Below are 21937 nucleotides of genomic sequence, written 5' to 3' on the forward strand. Positions count from 1 at the left end.
CCTGGGTGACTCAGTCGGTTAAGCGACTGCCTTCGGCTCAGGTCATGATCCTGGAGTCCCAGGATCGAGTCCCGCATCGGGCTCCCTGCTTGGCGGGGGGGGGCGGGTGTCTGCTTCTCCCTCTGACCCTCCCCCCTCTCATGTGCTCGCTCGCTCTCATTCTCTCTCTCAAATAAATAAATAAATAAAAATCTTTAAAAAAAAGTGATAGAGAAAAGGAAAAGAAATGGAAAGAATTTGAGAGGTATTTTGGAGGTAAAATCTATAGCATTTGCTAATGGATTGGATATAGGGATTTGGGATAGGGGAGGAATATCTTTAGCAATAATGTTGTGTAATACTGTCCACTAAGGCAAGTAAATCTGTATTATTAGCAAATTATTGTGTCAGCAAGTTGGAGAATATAACTTGGAAAGGTAAAGCCTTAAATCATTAAGTAGGAAAACATAAGGCAAATAAACAATGGTTTGGTTTAATTCAATGTCCAACTGACAGGCTTATAACTATTAGAAAACATGTAGGGAATTCATAGTTTGCCAGAAAGTGTGCCTTTGGGACAAATAACCTGTCTGGAACTAAAAAGCCTTGGAGACTCTTATAAAATAATAAATGTCAGGTTTGATGGAAGGACTATGAATGGCATTAAGTGATTTTCTTTAGAGCCTAGAGCTCTTTATTCCAAGGTAAATGTTTTTAAAGTGGAGCAGCCCTTAGGTCAAAGTAGGTATGATATATTAATATGATGATAGGTAAAGAAGAACTTTAATAGGTTAAGACTGTCTTTTTGGGGAATTTAAACATTCTCTACCAAGAATTTGAACTCAGTGGGGAGTCAGAGTTATGAAATCTGGATCTGATTTTTGCTAATTTTTGTGGTTAGATCTCCACCTCTGAGGCTCAGGTCCTCTGTCCATAATAAGACAGGCACCTAATAGAAGAAAGCATTCCGGGACACAGTAATTCAGGGTTCTGAAAAATGGAATGTACAAAAGTAATGCTAATATAATAGCAACCTTTTTTATTTCAAGAGTACCAAGTTTTGTTTTCCTTGTGAAGAGCTGGAAATTAAAGGGTTTAGTAGTGTTACTTTCTTATTTAGGGAGATTATAGCAATTCTGGAGGCATTTGCAAAGTACAGCTCTTTGAGAATCATTTAAAAAAATTGCTTGTGGAAAGAGATATTATTTTATTTTTTTAAAAAACATTTATTTGAGAGGTAAGTGCAAGCAAAGCGGGGGTGGGGAGGTGGGGGGCGGGGGGTGGAGCGGGGAGAGGGAGAAGCAGGCACCTGCCGAGGAGGGAGCCTGACACAGGACTTGATCATGACCCGACTTGATGATGACCCCAGCCCCAACCCCCAGCCGAAGGTAGACACTTAACTAACTGAGCCACCCAGGTGTCCCAGAAGGAGATTTTATGACAGTCCAAAATTTGTCAAGTGGCATTGGCAAACAATAGCTCATATTCTATGAGACATGTAACTCAGATATCCACATACTGTTGATATGAGTTATTTTGAATTGTTAAAACTAAAAATCATTTTTGGTGATTTCTGTCTGTATAAAGGTCTGGCTTAAGAGAGCTGTATGTGATAAACAGGCTATACTATATATAAGAACTATATATATAAAATAATTTAACTCCTTTATTACATTAAAATGTGACTTTTTGGGGTTGTCATTTCATGATCAGTCTTTTAATTTTTTTTCATTGTGTATGTATGAGGGATGAGACCACTATATGTATGAGGTTATAGGACACTATATTAAAATACAGAAAGGAATACTTAATTTCCTGTTATGTTCCAAATTCTTGGGAATTTTTAAAAGGTGCTTATACTTAATAATATTGGTAATAAAACACTATATTCAGTGCTTGGGATTAATTTCATTGTTTGTTAGTCTTTGGATTTATTAAATTTATCTTGGAATAGATACATGAAGTACAAAATTCTGATCTTAGAGGAGAAGTTTTCAGTCTTTATTATTGAGTTTGATGTTTGCTGTGTTTTTCATATATGACTTCTGAAGGTTTCCTTCTATTCTTATTTTACTGAGTGTTTTTATCATGAGAGGGTATTGAATTTTGTCAGATGCTTTTTCTGCATCATTTGTGATGTGCATGTTTTTTCCCTTCATTTTGTTGATGTGATATATTACATTGATCGATTTTTCTGTGTTGAACTATTCTTGCATTCCAGGAATAAATCAGATTGTATGGTGTATAATCTTAATATGCCGCTGAATTTTTGGTAGTATTTTCTTGTGGATTTTTCATCAGTGTTCACAAGGGAGATTGGTCTGTAGTTTTCTTGTAGTGTTTTTGTCTGGCTTTGTAATCAGGGTTATGCTGGCCTCATAGAATGAGTTAGGAACTGTTCAGTTTTTTGTTTTTTGTTTTTTTTTGGAAAAGTTTGAGAATTGGTATTAGTTCTTTAAATGGTAGAATTCAAGAGTAAAGCCATTAGGTCTGGTGCTTTTCTTTGTTGGAAAATTTTTTTTATTACTGATTAAGTTTCCTTACCAGTTACAGGACTATAAGGTCAGATTTTCTATTTTTTCATAATTTTAGGCTTGGTAGGTTTTGTTTTTAGAAGTTCATTTCATCTAGGTTTTCTCATTTTTTGATACACAGTTGTTCATAGTGTTCTCTTATAATCCTTTTAATTTCTGTAGGATTGGTAGTAATATTCCCAGGTTCATTTCTAATGTTAGTAATTTGAATCTTCTCTTTTTCTTAGTACATCTAGCGAAAGGTTTATGTCAATTTTGTTGATCTTTTGGAGAACCATTTTTTGGTTTCATTGATTTTTCTTCCCTCTGTTCCCTTTGTCCCTGCTCTAATCTTCGTTACTTCCCTCCTTCTAGCTTTAGAGTTAGTTCTTTTTTTCTAGTTCTTTAAGTTGTAAAGTTAGGTTGTTGATTTGAGATCTGGTCTTGCTTTTTTAATGTAAACATTTATAGCTATAAATTCCCCTCCCCCCCCAGCACCATTTGTGTTGTCTTGTAAGTTTTGATATGTTGTCATTTTCATTCTTCTGTGATTTCATCTTTGATCCATCAGTTGCTTAAAAGTATGTTGTTTAATTTGTATTAAATTGTCAATTTTCCAGTTTTCTTTTAAGTTTACTGATTTGTAAGTTTATTCTGTGGTGAGATTTTTAATGTATTTAATTTGTGGCCTAACGTGTGGTCTGTTCCACATGTGCCTGAGAATATGTGTGTTGTTGAGTAAAGTGGTTCTCTGTATGTCTGTTAGATATAGTTGGTTTAAGGGGCACCTGGATGGCTCAGTTGTTAAGCGTCTGCCTTCAGCTCAGGTCATGATCCCGGGGTCCTGGGATCGAGCCCCGCATCGGGCTCCTTGCTCAGCGGGAAGCCTGCTTCTCCCTCTCCCATTCCCCCTGCTGTGTTCCCTCTCTCGCTGTCTCTCTCTCTTTGTCAAATAAATAAATAAAATCTTAACAAAAAAATATAGTTGGTTTATTGTGTTAAGTCCTCTGTTTCCTTCTTTTTGTTTTTGTTTTTTTTAAGATTTTATTTATTTGACAGAGAAAGAGACAGTGAGAAAGGAAGTACAAGCAGGGGGAGTGGGAGAGAGAGAAGCATGCTTCCCGCTGAGCAGGGAGCCTGATGCAGGGCTGTATCCCAGGACCCCGGGATCATGACCAGGGCTGAAGGAAGACGCTTAATGACTGGGCCACCCAGGCGCCCCTGTTTCCTTACTTCTGTCTGGTGGTTCTCTCCATTATTGTGAGCTGGGTATTGAAGCCTTCCCTATTATTGTAGAACTATTTTTCCCTTTAATTCCATCAGTTTTTGCTTCATATATTTTGATGGTCTATTATTAGGTGCCTAAATGTTTCTGATTGTTGTATCTTCTTTTTTGAAACTTTTGTTAGTATATAATGTTCTTCTTTATCTTTTTTTTTTTAAGATTTTATTTATTTATTCATGAGAGACAGAGAGAGGCAGAGGGAGAAGCAAGCTCCCCGCAAAGCAAGGAGCCTGATGCGGGACTGGATCCCAGGACCGTGGGATCACAACCTGAGCTGAAGGCAGACACTCAACCGAGTCACCCAGGCGCCCCATCCTTCTTTATCTCTTAAAATCTTTTTGATGTAAAGTCTGTTCTGTCTAATATCAGTACAGACATTCCTGCACTCTTGGTTACTATTTGCGTGGAATATCTTTTCCCATCCTTTCACTTTCAGCCTGTTTGTACTATTTTCTATATGCCCAATAGCTTTTTTGTCCCTTCCTGCATTCCTATGTTTGTTGATTAACAACAACAAAAAAACATGCAGTGTTTTGTAGGGCATTGTTTAAATTCCTTAATGTCCTTTTTTGTATATTCTATAGCTATTTTGTGTGTGGGGGGGTGGTTTTCATGGGGTTACCTTTAACATTTTAAAGTTACAGTAACTTCAAGAATGCGCAGAGGGCGCCTGGGTGGCTCAGATGGTTAAGCATCTGCCTTCGGCTCAGGTCATGATCCCAGGGTCCTGGGATCGAGTCCCGCATCGGGCTTCCCGCTCCTTGGGAGCCTGCTTCTCCCTCTGTTTCGCTCTGTCTCTCATGAATAAATAAATAAAATCTTAAAAAAAAAAAAAAAAAAGAATGCGCAGAATCTGCTCTTTTACAGCTCTGTTCCCACTTATTTTTATTGTTGTCACAAAATTACATCTTTATATGTTGTTTGCCCCCAAACATAAGTAGTAGTTCTTTTAAATATATCAGTCTCATAAGTTACGTAGAAAACAAGATTGGAGTTACAAAGTTACAGTAGTACTAGCTGTTACACTAATAGTTTTTTCCTTTAAATGTCTTAGTTTCTTGGGACACGTGGGTGGCTCAGTTGGTTGGGCATCTGGCTTTTGATTTTGGCTCAGGTCATGATCCTTGGTGTCCTGGGATTGAGCCCCGCATTGGGCTCCATGCTCAGTGGGGAGTCTTCTTGGGGCTTCTCTTCCTCTCCCTTCGTCCCTCCCGCTTGTGAGCACGCACACGCTCTTTCTCTCTCTCTCTAAAATAAATCAATCTTAAGAAAAAAAAATGGATTAGTCTCTTATATCACATAGAAAATGAATACAGTTATAAACCATTGTTAGCTTTTATAATTATTTATTTATAATTCTTTATTTCTCTGTTTGGTTTCAGGGTATTGTCTAGTTCCTTTTCATTTCACCTTGTAGAATTTCCTTGAGCATTTCTTGCAGGGCAGGTCTAGTGGTCACAAACCACTTCAGCTTTTATCTGTAAATGTCTTGATTTCTCCCTCACTTTTGAAGGGTAGTTTTGCTTGATGTAGGATTCTTGCTTTACAATTTTTAGGAGATGGTAATTAAGAGGACATGACCAGTGGTTGACCTGTAAGCCGAACGCAGGCATTTGGAGGTTTCTCACCTCCTGTCCTGTCCTTAAAGTTTTCATGGTTTCTGGATTACCTTTGAGGGTCTCTTCATTTTACTACTTTTTTTTCTTTCTGTCTTTTGGTTTGCATAAGGTCTTATCTTTGTCCAAGTGTGCTTATTTTTGCTTCTGCAATTCTGTTGAGCCCATCTAATGGCTTTTAAGTTTGTTATTGTACTTTTTAATGCCATAATTTCTGTTGGATTCTTTTTTCTAATTTGTCTCTATTGATATTTTCTATCTGATGTGACATTGTTGTTAAGTTTTTATTTACTTGTTTAAGTAATCTCTATACCCAGTGTCGGGCTCAGACTCACGATCGGTGAGATCAAGAGTCACATGCTCCTCCATCTGAGCTCCCTGATGTGACATTGTTACCGTGAGCCATAGTTTCCTTTAGTTGTGTGAACATGTTTATAATGGCTACATTATAGTATTTATTTGATAAATCTGACGTCTAGTCTCTCTCACAGATATTTTCTCTTGCCTGTTTTTTCCCCCCACGTAGTGATGAAAACTTTTTCCTTGTGATGAGAACTTTGAAGATTTATTCTTTTCCCTTTTCCTTGTGTTGAAGACTTTGATGATTTACCCTTTTAGCAACTTTCAAAGATACGATACAGTTTTATTAACTCTAGTCACCATCTGTACATTATATCCCCAGGACTTATTTTACAAGTGGAAGTCTGCATCTTTTGACCACCTTTGTTACCCTTTTTTTTTTTTCTTTTTTCTTTCTTCCCAGTGTATGGATATACTTTCCTGCTTCTTTGCATGCCTCCTAACTTTTTATTGGATACTTGACCTTTTAGATAATGTAGCAGCTCTAAGTACAGGTACTGGCCTGCCTCTTCCAGTGTTTGTTGTTTGCTTGTTAACTTGCATAGTGACTGATTGGATTGTTTTAGTTGAGTCTTTTCCCCCATTAGTGTTCAGCTTCTGATACTGTTTCTCAGGGAGGTGTAATTTTGGATATGCTCACAGTTATCCAGGGTGATAATGGTTTAGATTGGGCTCTCTTTTTATGTTTCTCTGAGACCACACTCAGCTGTTAAAAACTTCATTAATTGCCAGCTGATTGCCCTCATGATTTTAAGAGTGCCCTGGACTATAATCATTCTGCAGACTAATCCCATCAAATTCTAGTTCCTTTGAAGGAATGGTTTCTGAGTTTAGTGTTTAATTTTTGTTAGACACTAGGAGAAGGAATGGTTTCTGAGTTTAGTGTTTAACTTTTGTTAGACACTAGGAGAACTCCTATCAGTTCTCTTATTCTCTGGTACTCTTTTGCAAACTAACCTGCCTAGAGTTTAGCCTGTATCTTTAAAAAATTTTTTTTTTAATTTTTGGAGGCAGGGATGGGCAGAGGGAGAGGAGAGAGAGAATCTTAAGCAGGCTCCATGCCCAGTACAGAGTCTGAGGTGGGTGGGCCTCAATCTCACAACCCTGAGATCATTACTTGAGCCGAAATCAAGAGTCCGATGCTTAGGACGCCTGGGTGGCGCTCAGGCAGTTAAGAATCTGCCTTCAGCTCAGGTCATGATCCCAGGGTCCTGAGATCGAGTCCCACATTGGGCTCCTTGCTCAGCAGGGAGCCTGCTTCTCCCACTGCCTGCCGCTCCCCCTGCTTGTGCGCCCGCCCTCCGACAAAGAAATAAAATCTTTAAAAAAAAAGTCGATGCTTAACTGACTGAGCCATCCAGGTACCCCTAGTTTAGTCTCTATCTTGAATCTGCTGTCAGTACTTCCGCTGTTCCTTAGAATGCCTTTAGACTTCTTCACCCTGTGTTGTAAATAAAGTTAAGCCTTTTGGGAAGAGATTAGACCTCCCTGCCTACCCCCTTCCTGCTTCTTCCCCCCAGGCAAAATCTCTGAACCAGGCTCTAGAGATATGGGGATGGGGACAATGATAAGTTTCTCTCTGAGTAATAGCCACACTCTAAGAGATGAGTGCTTGGTGGGCCAGTGAGCATTGGTCTTGGGTCCACTCAGCTTGCTTCTCCTGGTGTAGGACCTCCACATGAGCTGGGTCAAGAATGATCAGTGCCCTGGTATTCTCAGCATAACATGGTCAAGTAGCAGTTGCCTCAATTCCACAAGTAGAGCTGGCTGGTAGGAGGGAAGAGAGCCCCTACTTGTAAACTGTTTATCTGGGATTAGCCTTGGCAATAGTTACCCAAGGCAGAATGAGAAATACTGGCGTCCTCCTGTGCCTCCTGATTGCATCTGGGTGCTGGAGGCCAAGGGGTCCTGTGTTTTTGACTGCAGAAGTCTGGAGTAGATTCTCTGCTCCTCTGAATTGGGCCTGGGAGGAAGAGAGACATCTTGGTGCAGATACCGTAGACTTCTTGCTTTTCTTACTGAATTTTCTTTTTTCTTTTCTTTTTTAAGATTTTATTTATTTATTTGAGAGCGAGAATGAGAGAGAGAGAGCATGAGAGGGGGGAGGGTCAGAGGGAGAAGCAGACTCCCTGCCGAGCAGGGAGCCCGATGCGGGACTCGATCCGGGGACTCCAGGATCATGACCTGAGCCGAAGGCAGTCGCTTAACCAACTGAGCCACCCAGGTGCCCCTTACTGAATTTTCATAGGTAATCTTGAATGTTTCTTTATTTGCTGTTTACCTTTAGGACTGTTTCCAGAGGCTTTTAATGTTTTGTTTTGGTTTTTATCATTTTCATTGGGGAGCAGGTCAACAGAGCTCCTCACACTGTTATGCCAGAAGTCATTCTCCTGTTCTTACTGTTTTTTTATTTTAACCATTCTGATTAGGTTTGTGATGATAGCTCATTTTGGTTTTAATTTGCATTTCCCTGATGGCTAATGACATTGAACATCTTTTCTTGTGATTATTTGCCATTTGTACATCCTCTTTGGGGAAACACCTGTTCCTGTCATTTGTCCATTTTCTAGTTGGAGTGTTTTTTTTGTACTGTTGAATTTTTGAGTTCTTTACATAGTTTAGATAATAGTTGTTGGATATGTGATTTACAAATATTTTCTCTCAGTCTACAACTTGTCTTTTTAACTTCTTAGTAGAGTGCTTCACAGAAAAGTTAATTTTGATGAAGTCCAATTTTTCATTTTTTTTCCTATTATGGATCTTTTGGTGTCAAGTCTCAATACTCTGTGCATAGCTCTAGATTATGAAGGATTTCTGCTGTGTTTTTTATACAAGTTTTATACTTCTGCATTTTACATTTAAGTCCATTATCCATTTTGAGTTAACTTTTGTGTAACATGTAAGGTTTAGGTTGAAGTCCTCTTTTTTTGCGGGGGGTGGCTATCACCTTTGTGATTCACCATTAAATTGCTTTTGCCAGGGATGCCTGGGTTGCTTAGTCAGTTAAGCATCTGCCTTCGGGGCCCTGAGATTGAGTCCTGCATTGAGCTCCTTGCTCAGTGTGGAGCCTGCTTCTCCCTTTGCCTGCCCTCCCCCTGCTTGTGTGTGCTCATGTGCTCTCTCTCTCTCTGACAAATAAATAAATACAATAATTATAAAAAAATAAATTGCTTTTGCATATCTTTAAAATAAGAGTTGGGCATATTTGTGTGTCTACATTTTGGATCTCTGTTTTGTTCCATCAATCTGTGTGTCTTTTCCTCTGCCATTACCACACTGTCTTGACTGCTGTAGCTGTATAATAGACCTTCATATTAGATAGAGGGATTTTTGGTAGATTATTTTTGGTAGGCCTTGTGCCTTCCATGTAAAAGCTTGCCATTATTTTGTTTCTATGCTAAGATCTTGATAGGAGTTGCATTTAAACCTATAGAAAATTTGGGGAGAATTGACATCTTTATTGAGTCTTCTAACTAATAGAATATTCCATTAACATTCTCATAAATGAGCAACACTCCTCCATATATGAGAAGTTTGGTGTGGTCATATTTCAAGGCTGCTTTGCAGAAAGCTTTATTTTACTTGCTACAATTTGAGAATAAAGATTCTGATTCTGTAGTTTATTTGCCACGTAAGCCAAGTGCCTTTAGGGTTCAAATTTTTATCTTTTTTTCCCCAGTGTTAATCTTTTGGGTGGTAGAAAGAACATGAACGTCATGAGGGCCAGAAAGACCTGGATGTAAATCCCAGCTGCTCCTCTTTATTTGTATTGACTCATGGTCTTGAATAAATTAATCTCCCAAGTTTCAGTTTCACATCTATAAAATGGGGGATAAAACACCTCAGGGGGGTGGCTATATGTTAGGATTATGTGAGATACCACATGTAAATTATCTGGTACAGAATTTAACTTTGTGGAATCGTTGATCCGCAATAAATGTTAGCTTCCTTTTCCCTGAAACAAAATGAAGTAGTGGGTGTGAAATAGTTTTCTGAGCTGCACATAAATAAGTGTAAGTTATTAGCATTGCTTTCTCTTTTAGAATTGGGCATTAATAGCATAGTTTATAATCTCAGTATTATTAATATGCTTGCTGAGGCCCTTAAGTGATAGGCACATGCTAAGGTTTGGTGATCCTTAAAGATTTGTGTTTGTTCTTGCTCCAGAAACTTTGAAAGCCCTTAGAGAAATCCTGCAGCAAACTCACATGATTGTATGAAATAGTTGGCTGATTTTTAGTCTTAATTCGAATTCTAGGGCAGATTCTTAGTCTTCGTACCCATTTATATGTGAAAACCAAATAGGCATTTTACCTTCTTTTATGCTATCCAGGCCCTCCCACTTTGCCCTACTCCTCCTTTCCTCCAGGAAGAACTTTGAATCTCATGGGATTTCATGAGCATAACACATACCCTGGCTTCTTCTGTTTATGTTTCTAGTTGGATTGGCTGTGATAATGACCTTATTAGTAAATGTAACTACATGTCTAAATTAAGCTTTTGTACTGTGAGTTTAAGAGGTACAGGGCCAAGGACGTGAAATAATTGAACTCCAAGGACTTACTACAGCCTAATTTAGAGAGATAGTGATGATTTCTGAAAGTTTTTACCACTCAAGAACATTTAAATGTTATCTGTCAAATATTCATTAAATATTTATGTGCATAGCACTTTCTAGGAACTCAAGGGATGTAAAAGAAGTATGCTCCAGTCCTGAGCTTCTTGCCTTCCAGGTTAGTCTAGTTAGAATTCACAACAACTCAAATATTGAAATGTCAGACGTTTAAGGAACTTAAATGCAAAACATTACCAGTGATATGTGCTATGAAAGTCAGAGACTTTGTCCTATTTATTTCATACAAAATATGGTGAATTTTGGTTTCCTCACCTGAAAAGTAGATACACAAATACACCCTTTGAGGTCATTGTGATGTTTAAATGAGACTGGATATGTAAGATCCAGCTATTATACATAAAATCCACATATTCTTTCTGCAGTTTGGTCTGGTTTTAATGAAAAAGTGATGTATTGTAAAATGGTATATTTGAAGTAAGTAAGTAAGAATTGCATACTGTAAAATGATATATTGTAAAAAAAAAAAAATACAGGCAGGGGGCGCCTGGGTGGCTCAGTTGGTTAAGCGACTGCCTTCGCCTCAGGTCATGATCCTGGAGTCCCTGGATCGAGTCCCGCATCGGGCTCCCTGCTCGGCAGGGAGTCTGCTTCTCCCTCTGACCCTCCCCCCTCTCATGTGCTCTCTCTCATTATCTCTCTCTCAAATAAATAAATAAAATCTTAAAAAAAAAAAATACAGGCAGAACAAAATGAAAAGTTTTCTCACTTGAGACCTTAGATTCTTCCCTGTGTACTTATGTACCAAGAGCACAGTTTTTAATATTTTCTAGTAATTATTCTGTGCATATACAATTATACTTTTATAACTTCTGGGAACATTATACATGTTGTCTTGTATCCTGATTTTTTTTAAAAAATTGATTTTGACCATCTTTCCTGTTAGCAAATATAGATATTTTATACATTGTTTTATTCTTTTTTTAAAAAAGATTTTATTTAGGGCGCCTGGGTGGCTCAGTTGGTTGAGCGACTGCCTTCGGCTCAGGTCATGATCCTGGAGTCCCAGGATTGAGTCCCGCATCGGGCTCCCTGCTCGGCAGGGAGTCTGCTTCTCCCTCTGACCCTCCCCCCTCTCATGCTCTCTCTCTCTCTCTCTCTCATTCTCTCTCTCAAATAAAAAAAAAAAAGATTTTATTTATTTATTTGACAGAGAGACACAGCGAGAGAGGGAACACAAGCAGGGGAGTGTCAGCAGGCTTCCCACTGAGCAGGGAGCCTGATGTGGGGCTTGATTCCAGGACCCTGGGATCATTACCTGAGCCAAAGGCAGATGCTTAACGACTGAGCTGCCCAGGCGCCCCTCTTTTTTTTTTAAAGGATTTTATTTATTTATTTGAGAGAGAGCGCGTGTGCGCATGGGCGCACACATGAACCGGGGAATGGACAAAGGGAGAGGGAGTAGCAGGCTCCCCACTGAGCAGGGAGTCCCAGGACTCTGAGATCATGACTTGAGCTGAAGGCAGCCACTCAACCCACTGAGCCATCCAGGCTCCCTGTTTTATTATTTTTAATGATTGCTGGGTATTCTATTGTTTGAGTGTATAATAATATAACCTTTGTCTTCCCCCAGCACTCATTTAATATGTTTATTTAAAATATTTAATTCACAACTTTCCTCTCCTTAGGGTCAACTCACTATCCAGAAAGTCCATCCTCCCCAGAAGGGACAGAAAGGAAGACCTCTTTGTAAGAAAGGCTTGGGTATCCCATGAACCAGACAGCAGAAAACCGATTGGGGTGCAGCAGGACTCCAGAGCCAGATATAAGGCTCAGAAAAGGGCACCAGCTGGATGGTACAAGGAGAGGTGATAATGACAGCCACCAAGGAAATTTGGAACCTGTTTTAGAGGCATCTGTTCTTTCTTCCCATCATAAAAAAGTAAGTTAAAGGGGAAGGATGGTAAGTAAAACAGTGTTTATGGGAATGTGGCTGGAGGGAAGATATTTAGGAAAAAAAAAAGTATGGGGATGTTGCTGGAGAGAGGTTGGGGTTTTGAAAAGGAATATTGAGCACATTTGTAAGTTTTTGTTCAGGATAAATAAAAGTCTCATTTTTAAATTAGCTAGATATTATTTGATTTTATAGTTAATCCTTTTCTGCTGACCCTAAAATCATACTTAATCTGCTTTATCTTGTTTAAGAAAGGAAATGGATTTTTTTTAAGACTTTATTTATTTGACAGAGAGCACAAGCAGGGGGAGTGGCAGGCAGAGGGAGAGGGAGAAGCAGGCTCCCCGCAGAGCAGGGGGAGCCCGATGTGGGACTCGATCCCAGGACCCCGGTATTATGACCTGAGCCGAAGGCAGTCACTTAACCAACTGAGCCACCCAGGCGCCCGAGAAAGGAAGTGGATTTTTGTAGTTACTATTTAATCTTTATAATTCAACCATGTTTTAGTTATGAAATATTATCATTTATATTTTTGGAGAAATTCTAACTCTGTGCTAGAACTACTCCAAATATGGTTTATCTCCAGTGTCTACCTTGGGAGTCACTAGAATTCTGGGAACAGAAGGCAGATTTTAATCTTTCCTTTTACTTCCCAGAGAAAAGAGCAGCTTTTAAGTTATTTAAGCAACTATGCCTAGAGAGCAAAGGTATAAGTATCTATGAACAGCATCAGAAAGTCATTGTTTTGTACATTTTGTTATGTGCTTTGTATCCTTGGAATTCCGTAGCCTGTGTTCACTGTTGTGGCTCTAGTACAATGTTTCTCAAACTGTAGGTTGTTTCCATTAGTGGTTTGTGAAATTGATTTTGGTACTACAAGTAGTGTTTAAAAAATTAAATAGTAAGAGAACAGTGAGGTGCATGTATGTAGTAATATACCTTTAAATTATATTATTTGTTGAAATTGTATAGTTTTATAAATATGTACATAGATATGAATATTATTCATATACATTTCTTAATGTAGGTTGTAGTTAAAACATTTGAAAGCCTCTACTCCAAACTGTATCTTTACCATCCTAAGAGATATGTTTATTGTGTGGGTAATAATGGTGTTGGTTTAAACTCCAGAGGGTTTTCTTGTCCTTTCAGGTCTATTACAAGAATTTCATCAGAGCACTGTAGCAATATAGGCACAATATAGGAAATTTAAGGTAGTTCTTCTATTCTTAAGCCAACTTTATCTTCTTGGCTAGATTGTGCTATAGTGAAAGATTTGCATGCATGCGTGTATGTGCCCACACATACAGAGGACAGGTCAGTAGGATTAAAAAAGCACCTATTTGCCTGTAGTTTAATATTATTTGGTCTTTAAACCAGCATTATTACTGTTTAGAGAGAAGTTTAACAGATATCTGGGGTAAGAACTTCCGTCTACAGTTAAGACCTTGCTTTCTTGCTGCCATTTTATGGTAATGTGTACTAGTAGCTAAGACTTTCCTATCTAAGCTCAGCAAGCTGTTTCTCTCATTTGCTGCTAAGGCCTAAACAGTTGTTATTTTACTTGGATGAGTGACTGGAGGTGTTTTTTTAATTTTCCTTTTTATTACCGTAAACACAACATGAATTATTGCTAACTATATGTCCATTAGATCTCTAGAACTTTTACAGCTTGCGTGACTGAAAACCTCCCATTTTCTCTGCCCCGCTAGCCCTTGGCAGTTGCCATTGTGCTTTCTGCTTTTATGAGTCTGACTGCTTTAGATATCTCATGTAGGTGGAATCATGCAGTATCTCTCCTTCTATTACTGGCTTATTTCACTTAGCATAATATTCTCAAGGTTTGTACATGTTGTAGCGTATATCAAGACTTCTTTTTTAAGGCTAAATACTATTCCATTATGGGTATATACTGCATTATTTTATCCATTCATCCACTGATGAACATTTAGGTTGTTTGTACCTCTTAGCCATTGTGAATAATGCTATCAGTACTGTTTTCAGTTCTTTTTTGTATATACCCAGAAGTAGGATTACTGGATCATATGACAGTTCTATTTTTAGTTTTTTTGAGGAGCCTCCATACTGTTTTCCATACGAGCTGCATCATGTTCCCATCAGTAGTGCACAAGGGTTCTCATTTCTTCATATCCTCGCCAACACTTACTATTTTCTTTTTTGATAATGGCTATCCTAACAGATGTGATGTGGTACCTCACTGTAGTTTTGCTTTGCATTTTTTGGATGATTAGTGATGTTGAGCATTCTTTTCCTCTACTTGTATACTTGGAGAAATGTCTCTTCACATCTTTTGCCCATTTTTTAATCCATTTATAAACCAGTTGAGTTTTGGTTTTTTTTTCTGTTGAGTTTTAGGAGTTCCTTTTATAATTTGGATATTAACTCCTTATCAGATATATGGTTTGCAAATATTTTCTCCTATTCCATAGGTTACCTTTTCATTCTATTGATTGTCTTCTTTGCTGTGCAGGAGCTATTTAGGTGACATAGTCCCACTTGTCTAATTTGCTTTTATTATTTGTGCTTTTGATGTCATATCCAAGAAATCATTATCAAAACCAGTGTTGTAAAACTTAACTTTTCCTCTCTATTTTCTTCTAGGAGATTTATAGTTTCAGGCTTTACATTTAAGTTTTTTTGAGTTAAGTCATTTTGAATTGATTTTTGTGTATTATGTAAGGGTCCATTTTTACTCTTTTGCACGTGGGTATCCAGTTTTCTAGTACCATTTATCGGAGAGATTCTCTAGTCTCTTTCCCATTATGTAGTCTTGCTGTTCTTGCCGAAGATCACTTGACTATATATGCTGAGTTTATTTCTGGGCTCATGATTCTGTTCTGTTGGTCTCTATGTCTTCCTGCCAGTACCATACAATTTTGGTTACTGTACTTTTGTAATATGTTTTGAAGGAAGTGGGATATTTCCAGCTTTGTTATTCTTTCTCTAGACTATTTTGACTAGGGGTGCCTGGGTGACTCAGTCGGTTAAACGTCTGCCTTTGGCTCAGGTCATGATCTCAAGAGTCCTGGGATCGAGTCCCATGTCGGGCTCCCTGCTCAGTGGGGAGTCTGTGTCTCCCTCTCCCTCTGCCCCTCCCATCCCCCACTTGTGCTCTCTCTCAAATAAATAAAATCTTAAAAAAAATACCGTTTTGACTATTTGAGGCCCTTTGTCATTCCATATGAATTTAGGGATTTTTTTTTTTTAATGATTGAGGTTATCTTAAAGAAAATAGAGATGTAGGAAGCAGAATTGGAAGAGGGTTGACCAAGTTATTGAACACAGGGTCAGGAGACCCATCATCTACCCTTGTTAAATAGAAAAAGTTACTTAATTATTCTTGATTTATATTTGTCATAGATGATATCTGTATTCCTTTCCAGTTATGATAGGACTCTACATTTTTTAAAAAAGATTTTATTTATTTATTTGAGAGAGAGAGAGTGCACGTGCATGCATGCACAGAGGGACAGTAAGAGGGAGAAGCAGACTCCCTGCTGAGCAAGGAGCCCGATGCAGGGCTTGATCCCAGGACCCTGAGATCATGACCTGAGCCAAAGGCAGACACTTAACTGACTGAGCCACCTAGCTGCCCCAGGATTCTACATTTTTATCAATTTTCTGATACTAAGAAATGTTCTCAAGGGTTTCCAGAATGTACACATTGAACTATTCTTTTTTTTTTTTTTTAAGATTTTGTTTTTAAGTAATCTCTACACCCAATGTGGGGCTTGAACTCACAACCCCAAGATCAAGAGTTGCATGCTTTACTGACTGAGCCAGCCAGATGCCTCACATTGAATTATTCTGAAATATACTAATACCCAATTTAAAGAACTGATGGTGATTATTAGTACCTCTGGCAGTTTCTAGAAGTGATTGTGTAACTGAATGCTTAGTAATGATTGATGGAAAATTGGGGAAGAGGAAAGGAGAAAGTGTGTGCAGGGCATTTTAATTAATAGTAGTGTGTGCAAGGTCCTGAATCTGAAAAGAACTTGGCATATTTAAGAAGTGTGGTCAGTGGGTAGGGGGAGGATAGTAAGAAATGAAAAAAAATTCAGGTAAGAACCTTTGTAGACCATGATATGCAGAAAGTATATTGGAGGTTATTGGAAAGTTTTAGCAAGGGAGTGATAGGATTTTATTTGCATTCTAGAAAGATCACTTTGGGCTCTTAGACGAAGACAGCAGATTTTGGGGGCTGTTGGTCGGGAGAGAAACTTGGAGATGAGTCAGAAGGCTGCTACAGAAATTCATGAGAGTTGCTTATTCTGGGTTGATGGTGATAGTTGAGTTGGCAAGAAGTGGATACATTTGAGCTGTGCTTTGGAGGTAGAGCTGACAGAATTTGCTGGTAGATTGGATATGATGGGTTAAGGGAGAAGGGAAGGAAATGACAAGAATGAGTCTGAGGTATGACGTGAATACTTGGGATTGCTGGGGTATGATTCTGTATTCTGAGATGGGAAAAACTAGAGGGTAAGTTTGGAGGTGAAGTTAAGTTTAGGTGGGAGGATCAAGAGCTTGCTTTTGGCTGTGTTAAATTTAAAATGCACGTGAGACATCTTAGTGGATGCGTCTAGAAGATAATTGGGTAAGAATGTGGCATTCCTAAGAGTGGCCTGGGCTGGAAGCAATTTATTTAGGAACTAGCTGCAATGTAGATATGATACTTAAAACCATCCAAATGGTTAAGGTTACTTAAGAGAGGAAGAGAGAAGAGAGGGAAAAGAGAAGGGCCTAGGGTCCAGCCTGAAGGATGCCAGCATTCTCAGGGCATTTCAAGGAGAGAACAAGTAGGTAAGGTAGGAGGAAAACCCAGGAAAGTGTTACATCACAAAAACTGGGAAAGTCTTTCAAGGAGGGGAGGGAGCAGTAGCAGTGATTGGTTTGTTTCTAGTGCTGCTAAAGAGATCATGGACAAAAAGGATAGACCAGTGACTATTGGTTCTGGAAACATGGTGTTCCTAGGTGAACTTAACAAGAGCTGTTTTGGCGGAGGAGTGGGAACAGAAGCCAGACCTTGGAGTAGATCAAATTGTGAATAGCAGGTGATAAGTATTCACGGCATGTGTAATAAGCAGTTCTTTCTCTGTCATGTAAAAAGATGTTTCAAACAAACAAGTGAACTTTTTTTCCAAGTTGTGTTTCTCATGCGCTGAAATTATTTTAAACTTTCTGGTTTCCCACACAGAATAATAATAAATAATAATAATAAAATTAGAATTACATAAAACCTTTTGTTTTTTGCTTATTTTATAAATGAGTACATTTTGCCCTCTATGGACAGCAAACATGTAGATATAAGTACTTATTTTTTAGGTGTTTTTGGACTATAAAAAAACACTAAGACTGAATTGGAGGACACAAGGCCTACTATATATATATATTTTTTTAAGATTTTATTTATTTATTTGAGAGAGAGAGAAAGCACATGAGGGGGGGAGGGTCAGAGGGAGAAGCAGACTCCCCACCGAGCAGGGAGCCCGATGCGGGACTCGATCCCGGACTCCCAGGATCATGACCTGAGCCGAAGGCAGTCGCTTAACCAACTGAGCCACCCAGGCGCCCCAAGGCCTACTATATTCTTTATTTTTAAAGATTTTATTTATTTGTCAGAGAAAGAGAGCATGCGCGTGTGCATAAGCAGGGGGAGTGGCAGGCAGAGGGAGAAGCAGGCTCCCTGCTGAGCAAGGAGCCCAATGCAGGACTTGATCCCAGGACCCTGAGATCATGACCTGAGCCAAAGGCAGATGCTTAACCGACTGAGCCACCCAGGCGTCCCAGGCCTGTTATATTCTAACTCTAGATTTGTGGAGAATCTTTCCTAGATTCTTTGGACCTATACTTGGAATCTGTACTTCGCTTATTTTTGTGGTATTTGAGTATCAGAATGTGAATTTGAGAATTGTAACACAACTATCTTCAGTGCAGAAAGATGTTCTGGTAATTTTTTAATCTAAAAATGTCCATAATATGCATATTGAATGTTAAAGAAAATTAGAAGGTAAGATTGTGTGTGTGTGTGTGTGTGCGCGCGTGTGTGTCTAGAGAAAGAGAGCAAGAGAGAGAGAGAACAACTTACAAGGTCATACACACTGAAATTTAGAGTTATGTAAATATTTTAATGTTTGTGCACCAAAAAAGTACATCCCTATGTTAGTCAGCTTTTGCTGTAGGAACTAAATACTCTAAAAGCTCAATGACTTAGAACGATAGAAACATACATGAGGGCTGTAGGTCAAGTGTGACTGCTCTAGGTTGCCATTCTGTTGTGGGTCAGCTCCATGAGTATTCTTACTCTGGGACCCAGGCTGAAGGAGGCTGTCTGGGACATGTTCTTGTGGCAGATTGCAAAAGTCCCAGAGAACAAATCAAATCACACATTTGCATTAAAAGTTTCTGCTCATATGTGATGTATGTTACATTTGCTTATGTTCCATTGGCCAAAGCAGTTATGTGGCCCCGTCCAAAGATAATGGGATGGGGTTTTATTTCTGTATGGGAAAGGAGTGAGTGAATAATTGAAAACTTTAATATATAATCTGCCACAATTTGTAAGGAAAAAGCCATTCCCTATCCCAGTATCTTTATGTAGGTTACTGTACTTCATAAAATAAATTTTCAGTGCTAGGGGTACCTGGATGGCTAAGTCGGTTAAGTGTCCAGCTCTTGACTTCGGCTCAGGTCATGACCTCAGGGTCATGGGATCAAGCCCCACATTGGGGCTTGTCCTTCCTCTGCTCCCCCCCCCAAAATAAATAAATAAAATCTTTAAAAAAAACCCACAAATTTTCAGTGCTGCATCAGATGCTGGAGAGAATTTTCTTATACCACAGAATACTGGAATGACAGTTGGAAGATGTAGGTTCTTCTGTTTATCTGACTCCTGATTATAACTTTGCAGAACTTTTCAGTGCATCAGTTTCTCTGAGAAAAGAGCAACAAGAACATTGTGTATGTCTTCTGTATGCATATTATATGAATAATGTGAGAATTTGTGAAAATTCTTTTAGTTTTTCGATTTGATGCTTGCTTTTCTGTTCCGGACTGTTACCCTGAATTCTAATAATGAGCATTATGTTAAAAAAACAAAAACAGGGCGCCTGGGTGGCTCAGTTGGTTAAGCGACTGCCTTCGGCTCAGGTCATGATCCTAGAGTCCCTGGATCGAGTCCCGCATCGGGCTCCCTGCTCGATGGGGAGTCTGCTCCTCCCTCTGACCCTCCCCACTCTCATGTGCTCTCTCTCATTCTCTCTCTCTCAAATAAATAAAGATTTTACTTTAAAAAACAAAACAAAACAAAAAACAAAAAAAACAAAAACAAAGTAGTGTAAATATCCAGAGGTTACCTAAGATGATGTAAACAAGTATTGCAGTTGAACTATTCTATGATATGTTGAGTCTCTATGTGTTATAGATGAGAAAACTTAGTGAATGCTTAAGTGACCATTCCAGCCTCCCAGGAATTTCCAGTGTCTGGAGACATTTTTGGTTGTCAAAACTAGGGTAGTTGTGCTATTAGCATCTTGTGGGTAGAGGCCAAGGTTGCTGATCCTATAATGCACAGACAGCTCCCATAACAAAGAAGTATCTAGCCAAGTATGTCAGTAAGTACCCAGGTTGAGAAAGCTAATATATGTACTGACTACCTCAGTAGCACATTGTCACAATGGCATATCTAGAACTATTATGTCTTCTATTAATGGAAGTATTGTAGGAATGTATTTTTTCAGATCCAGGTCTGTCATTTTGCAAATCTCCAAGAGATTTCATCAAATCATAATCTTTGTAAATGATTCATTTGAAGTTGTGCTTTGCACAGCCTACAGGGTGGAACATGGTGGCCCTGTTTGCCTGCTCTGGGCCAGGTGCGTTTCTTAGTGCTAGGAATATGTGATGGGTAGGAGCCACGATTTTTGCCTGCATGGGGCAAGTGCAGAGGTGAAGACACGCGATAAACCTCTGAACACATAAATGAATAAGCTAATTACAGATGGTGATAATTGCTATGAGGAGAAAAGTATGCTAAAGTAATGAGGTGAGAGAATTTTGAAGACATTTATTTCTTACTGTTTTTTTTTAGAGCAGTTTTTAGGTTCACAGAAAAATTGAGGGGAAAATATATTTTCTGCATACTCCCTGCCCTCACACATGCATAGCCTCCCCCACTGTGAACATCCCCCACCAGAGTGCTATCTTTGTTACAATTCATGAGCCTATATTGATACATTGTAATTACCCAAAGTTCATAGTTTACAGTTTATTCATGATGTTGTATATACTATGGGTTTGGACAAATGTATGACATATATCCATAATTATGGTATTATGCAGAGTACTTTTAGTGCCCTAAAAATCCTCTGTGCTCCATCAACAGCCCCCTCCCGCCCCCCACCAAGTTCTTTAGCTATAGTTAAGAAAAGCATGTTTGAGGTGAGGCCTGAGTGATAAGGAACCAGCAAAGAGCTAGGGGAAGAGTATTTCCAGGTAGAGGAAACAAGCTAGTATAGGGGGCCAGAGGTGGAATAAGCTTTTTCCCCTCTGCTGTTTCTGTCTCCTCCTGTCTCCTCCTCCCCACCCTTTTTTTACCCCCTTGAGGACTGAAAGAAGGCCAGTGCAATTAGAGCATGAGGAACACGAAGAAAGAGTGAAATGAGATGAGGTCAGTAGGCCAGGGATGGATCAGATCATATAGGCGTATAGAAGGAGTTTAGATTTTATTTTAATAAAATCTGCTAAAAAGTGAACAGCCTTTGGGGTGTTTAAACAGGAGGGAGGGATTGTGATTTTTAAAAGATCACTTTGGATGTGGAGAAGGAACTGTGAGAAGACAGAATGGAAGGACAGGAGCCGGTAGAATATTCTACATCAGAGAAGATATTGGCTTGAAACAGGGTGGTAGTAGCCACAGAAATAGAGGGAAGTGGAGGCATTCCCAGTATATCTTGGAGGGCAAGCCAGCAGGACTTCCTGATGGATTCGATGTGGAGAGTGAGGAAAAGAGGGTAATCAAGGATGATTACTGGATATTTTAACTGCAAAAAACTGGGATTGGTAAAGTGGGGGAGGCAGGCTTAAAAAGGGGGAATCAAGAGTTTTGTTTTAAAATGTGAGATTTGAGATTCTCTTTAGTCTAATTGAATAGGTAGTAACTATATCGCTATATGATTTTTAATGTACCCCTGCTTTTTTTAACTATATTCAAAACTGACACATGCTTATTGAAGCTAAAGACTTTTATTAAAGCTAGAAGGAATTTCAGACTAGCCAATTTGAGATTAAAAATGGCAACAAAGTTATGTTTATAATATTAGTTAATGAGACAGTAAAATGTTTTTAGAATTTAGAATTTATCCATCCAGTCCCTTTTGTGTCAGATTCACAGTGTTTCATCTTATACTATGTATTTTTATTTATCATTTTCACTTGATAGAGTGGTATCTTCTAAATACAATGTTTGTGCTCTTTGTTTCACTAACAAATAATGGAGCAAATGTGATTTTTTTCATCCTTATGAATGAACTCATTATATTGCCTTGAAAACCTGTATTTGATTTTCCTTTAATCTTACAGTTAACTCAGAAGCCAAAATCCTGAACAAAAGAACCATTTCTCTTTTCACATCTGTTT

The 21937-nt window shown here is 38.8% G+C and overlaps 1 protein-coding gene across 4 annotated transcripts in view; it reads left to right on the plus strand.

Annotated features, from left to right (window-relative positions):
* ADIPOR2 (adiponectin receptor 2) overlaps positions 1 to 21937 on the plus strand; it is a 97522-nt gene that overhangs the window by 41442 nt on the left and 34143 nt on the right. For 3 of the 4 annotated variants that reach the window (XM_045874115.3, XM_054507259.2, XM_054507260.2), the window contains exon 2: positions 12015 to 12268. In XM_045874115.3, the coding sequence (XP_045730071.1) occupies positions 12098 to 12268 (171 nt within the window). In that variant the 5' untranslated portion in view covers positions 12015 to 12097. Of the gene's footprint in view, positions 1 to 10421; positions 10487 to 12014; positions 12269 to 21937 lie in introns of those variants that run through there. The other variant, XM_064591746.1, reaches the window with a different exon arrangement.

This window comes from Mirounga angustirostris, unplaced genomic scaffold (genome assembly GCF_029215605.1).
Source record: "Mirounga angustirostris isolate CCGP_5_RB_7025 unplaced genomic scaffold, mMirAng1.0.hap1 SCAF_5, whole genome shotgun sequence".
Lineage (NCBI taxonomy): Eukaryota > Metazoa > Chordata > Mammalia > Carnivora > Phocidae > Mirounga > Mirounga angustirostris.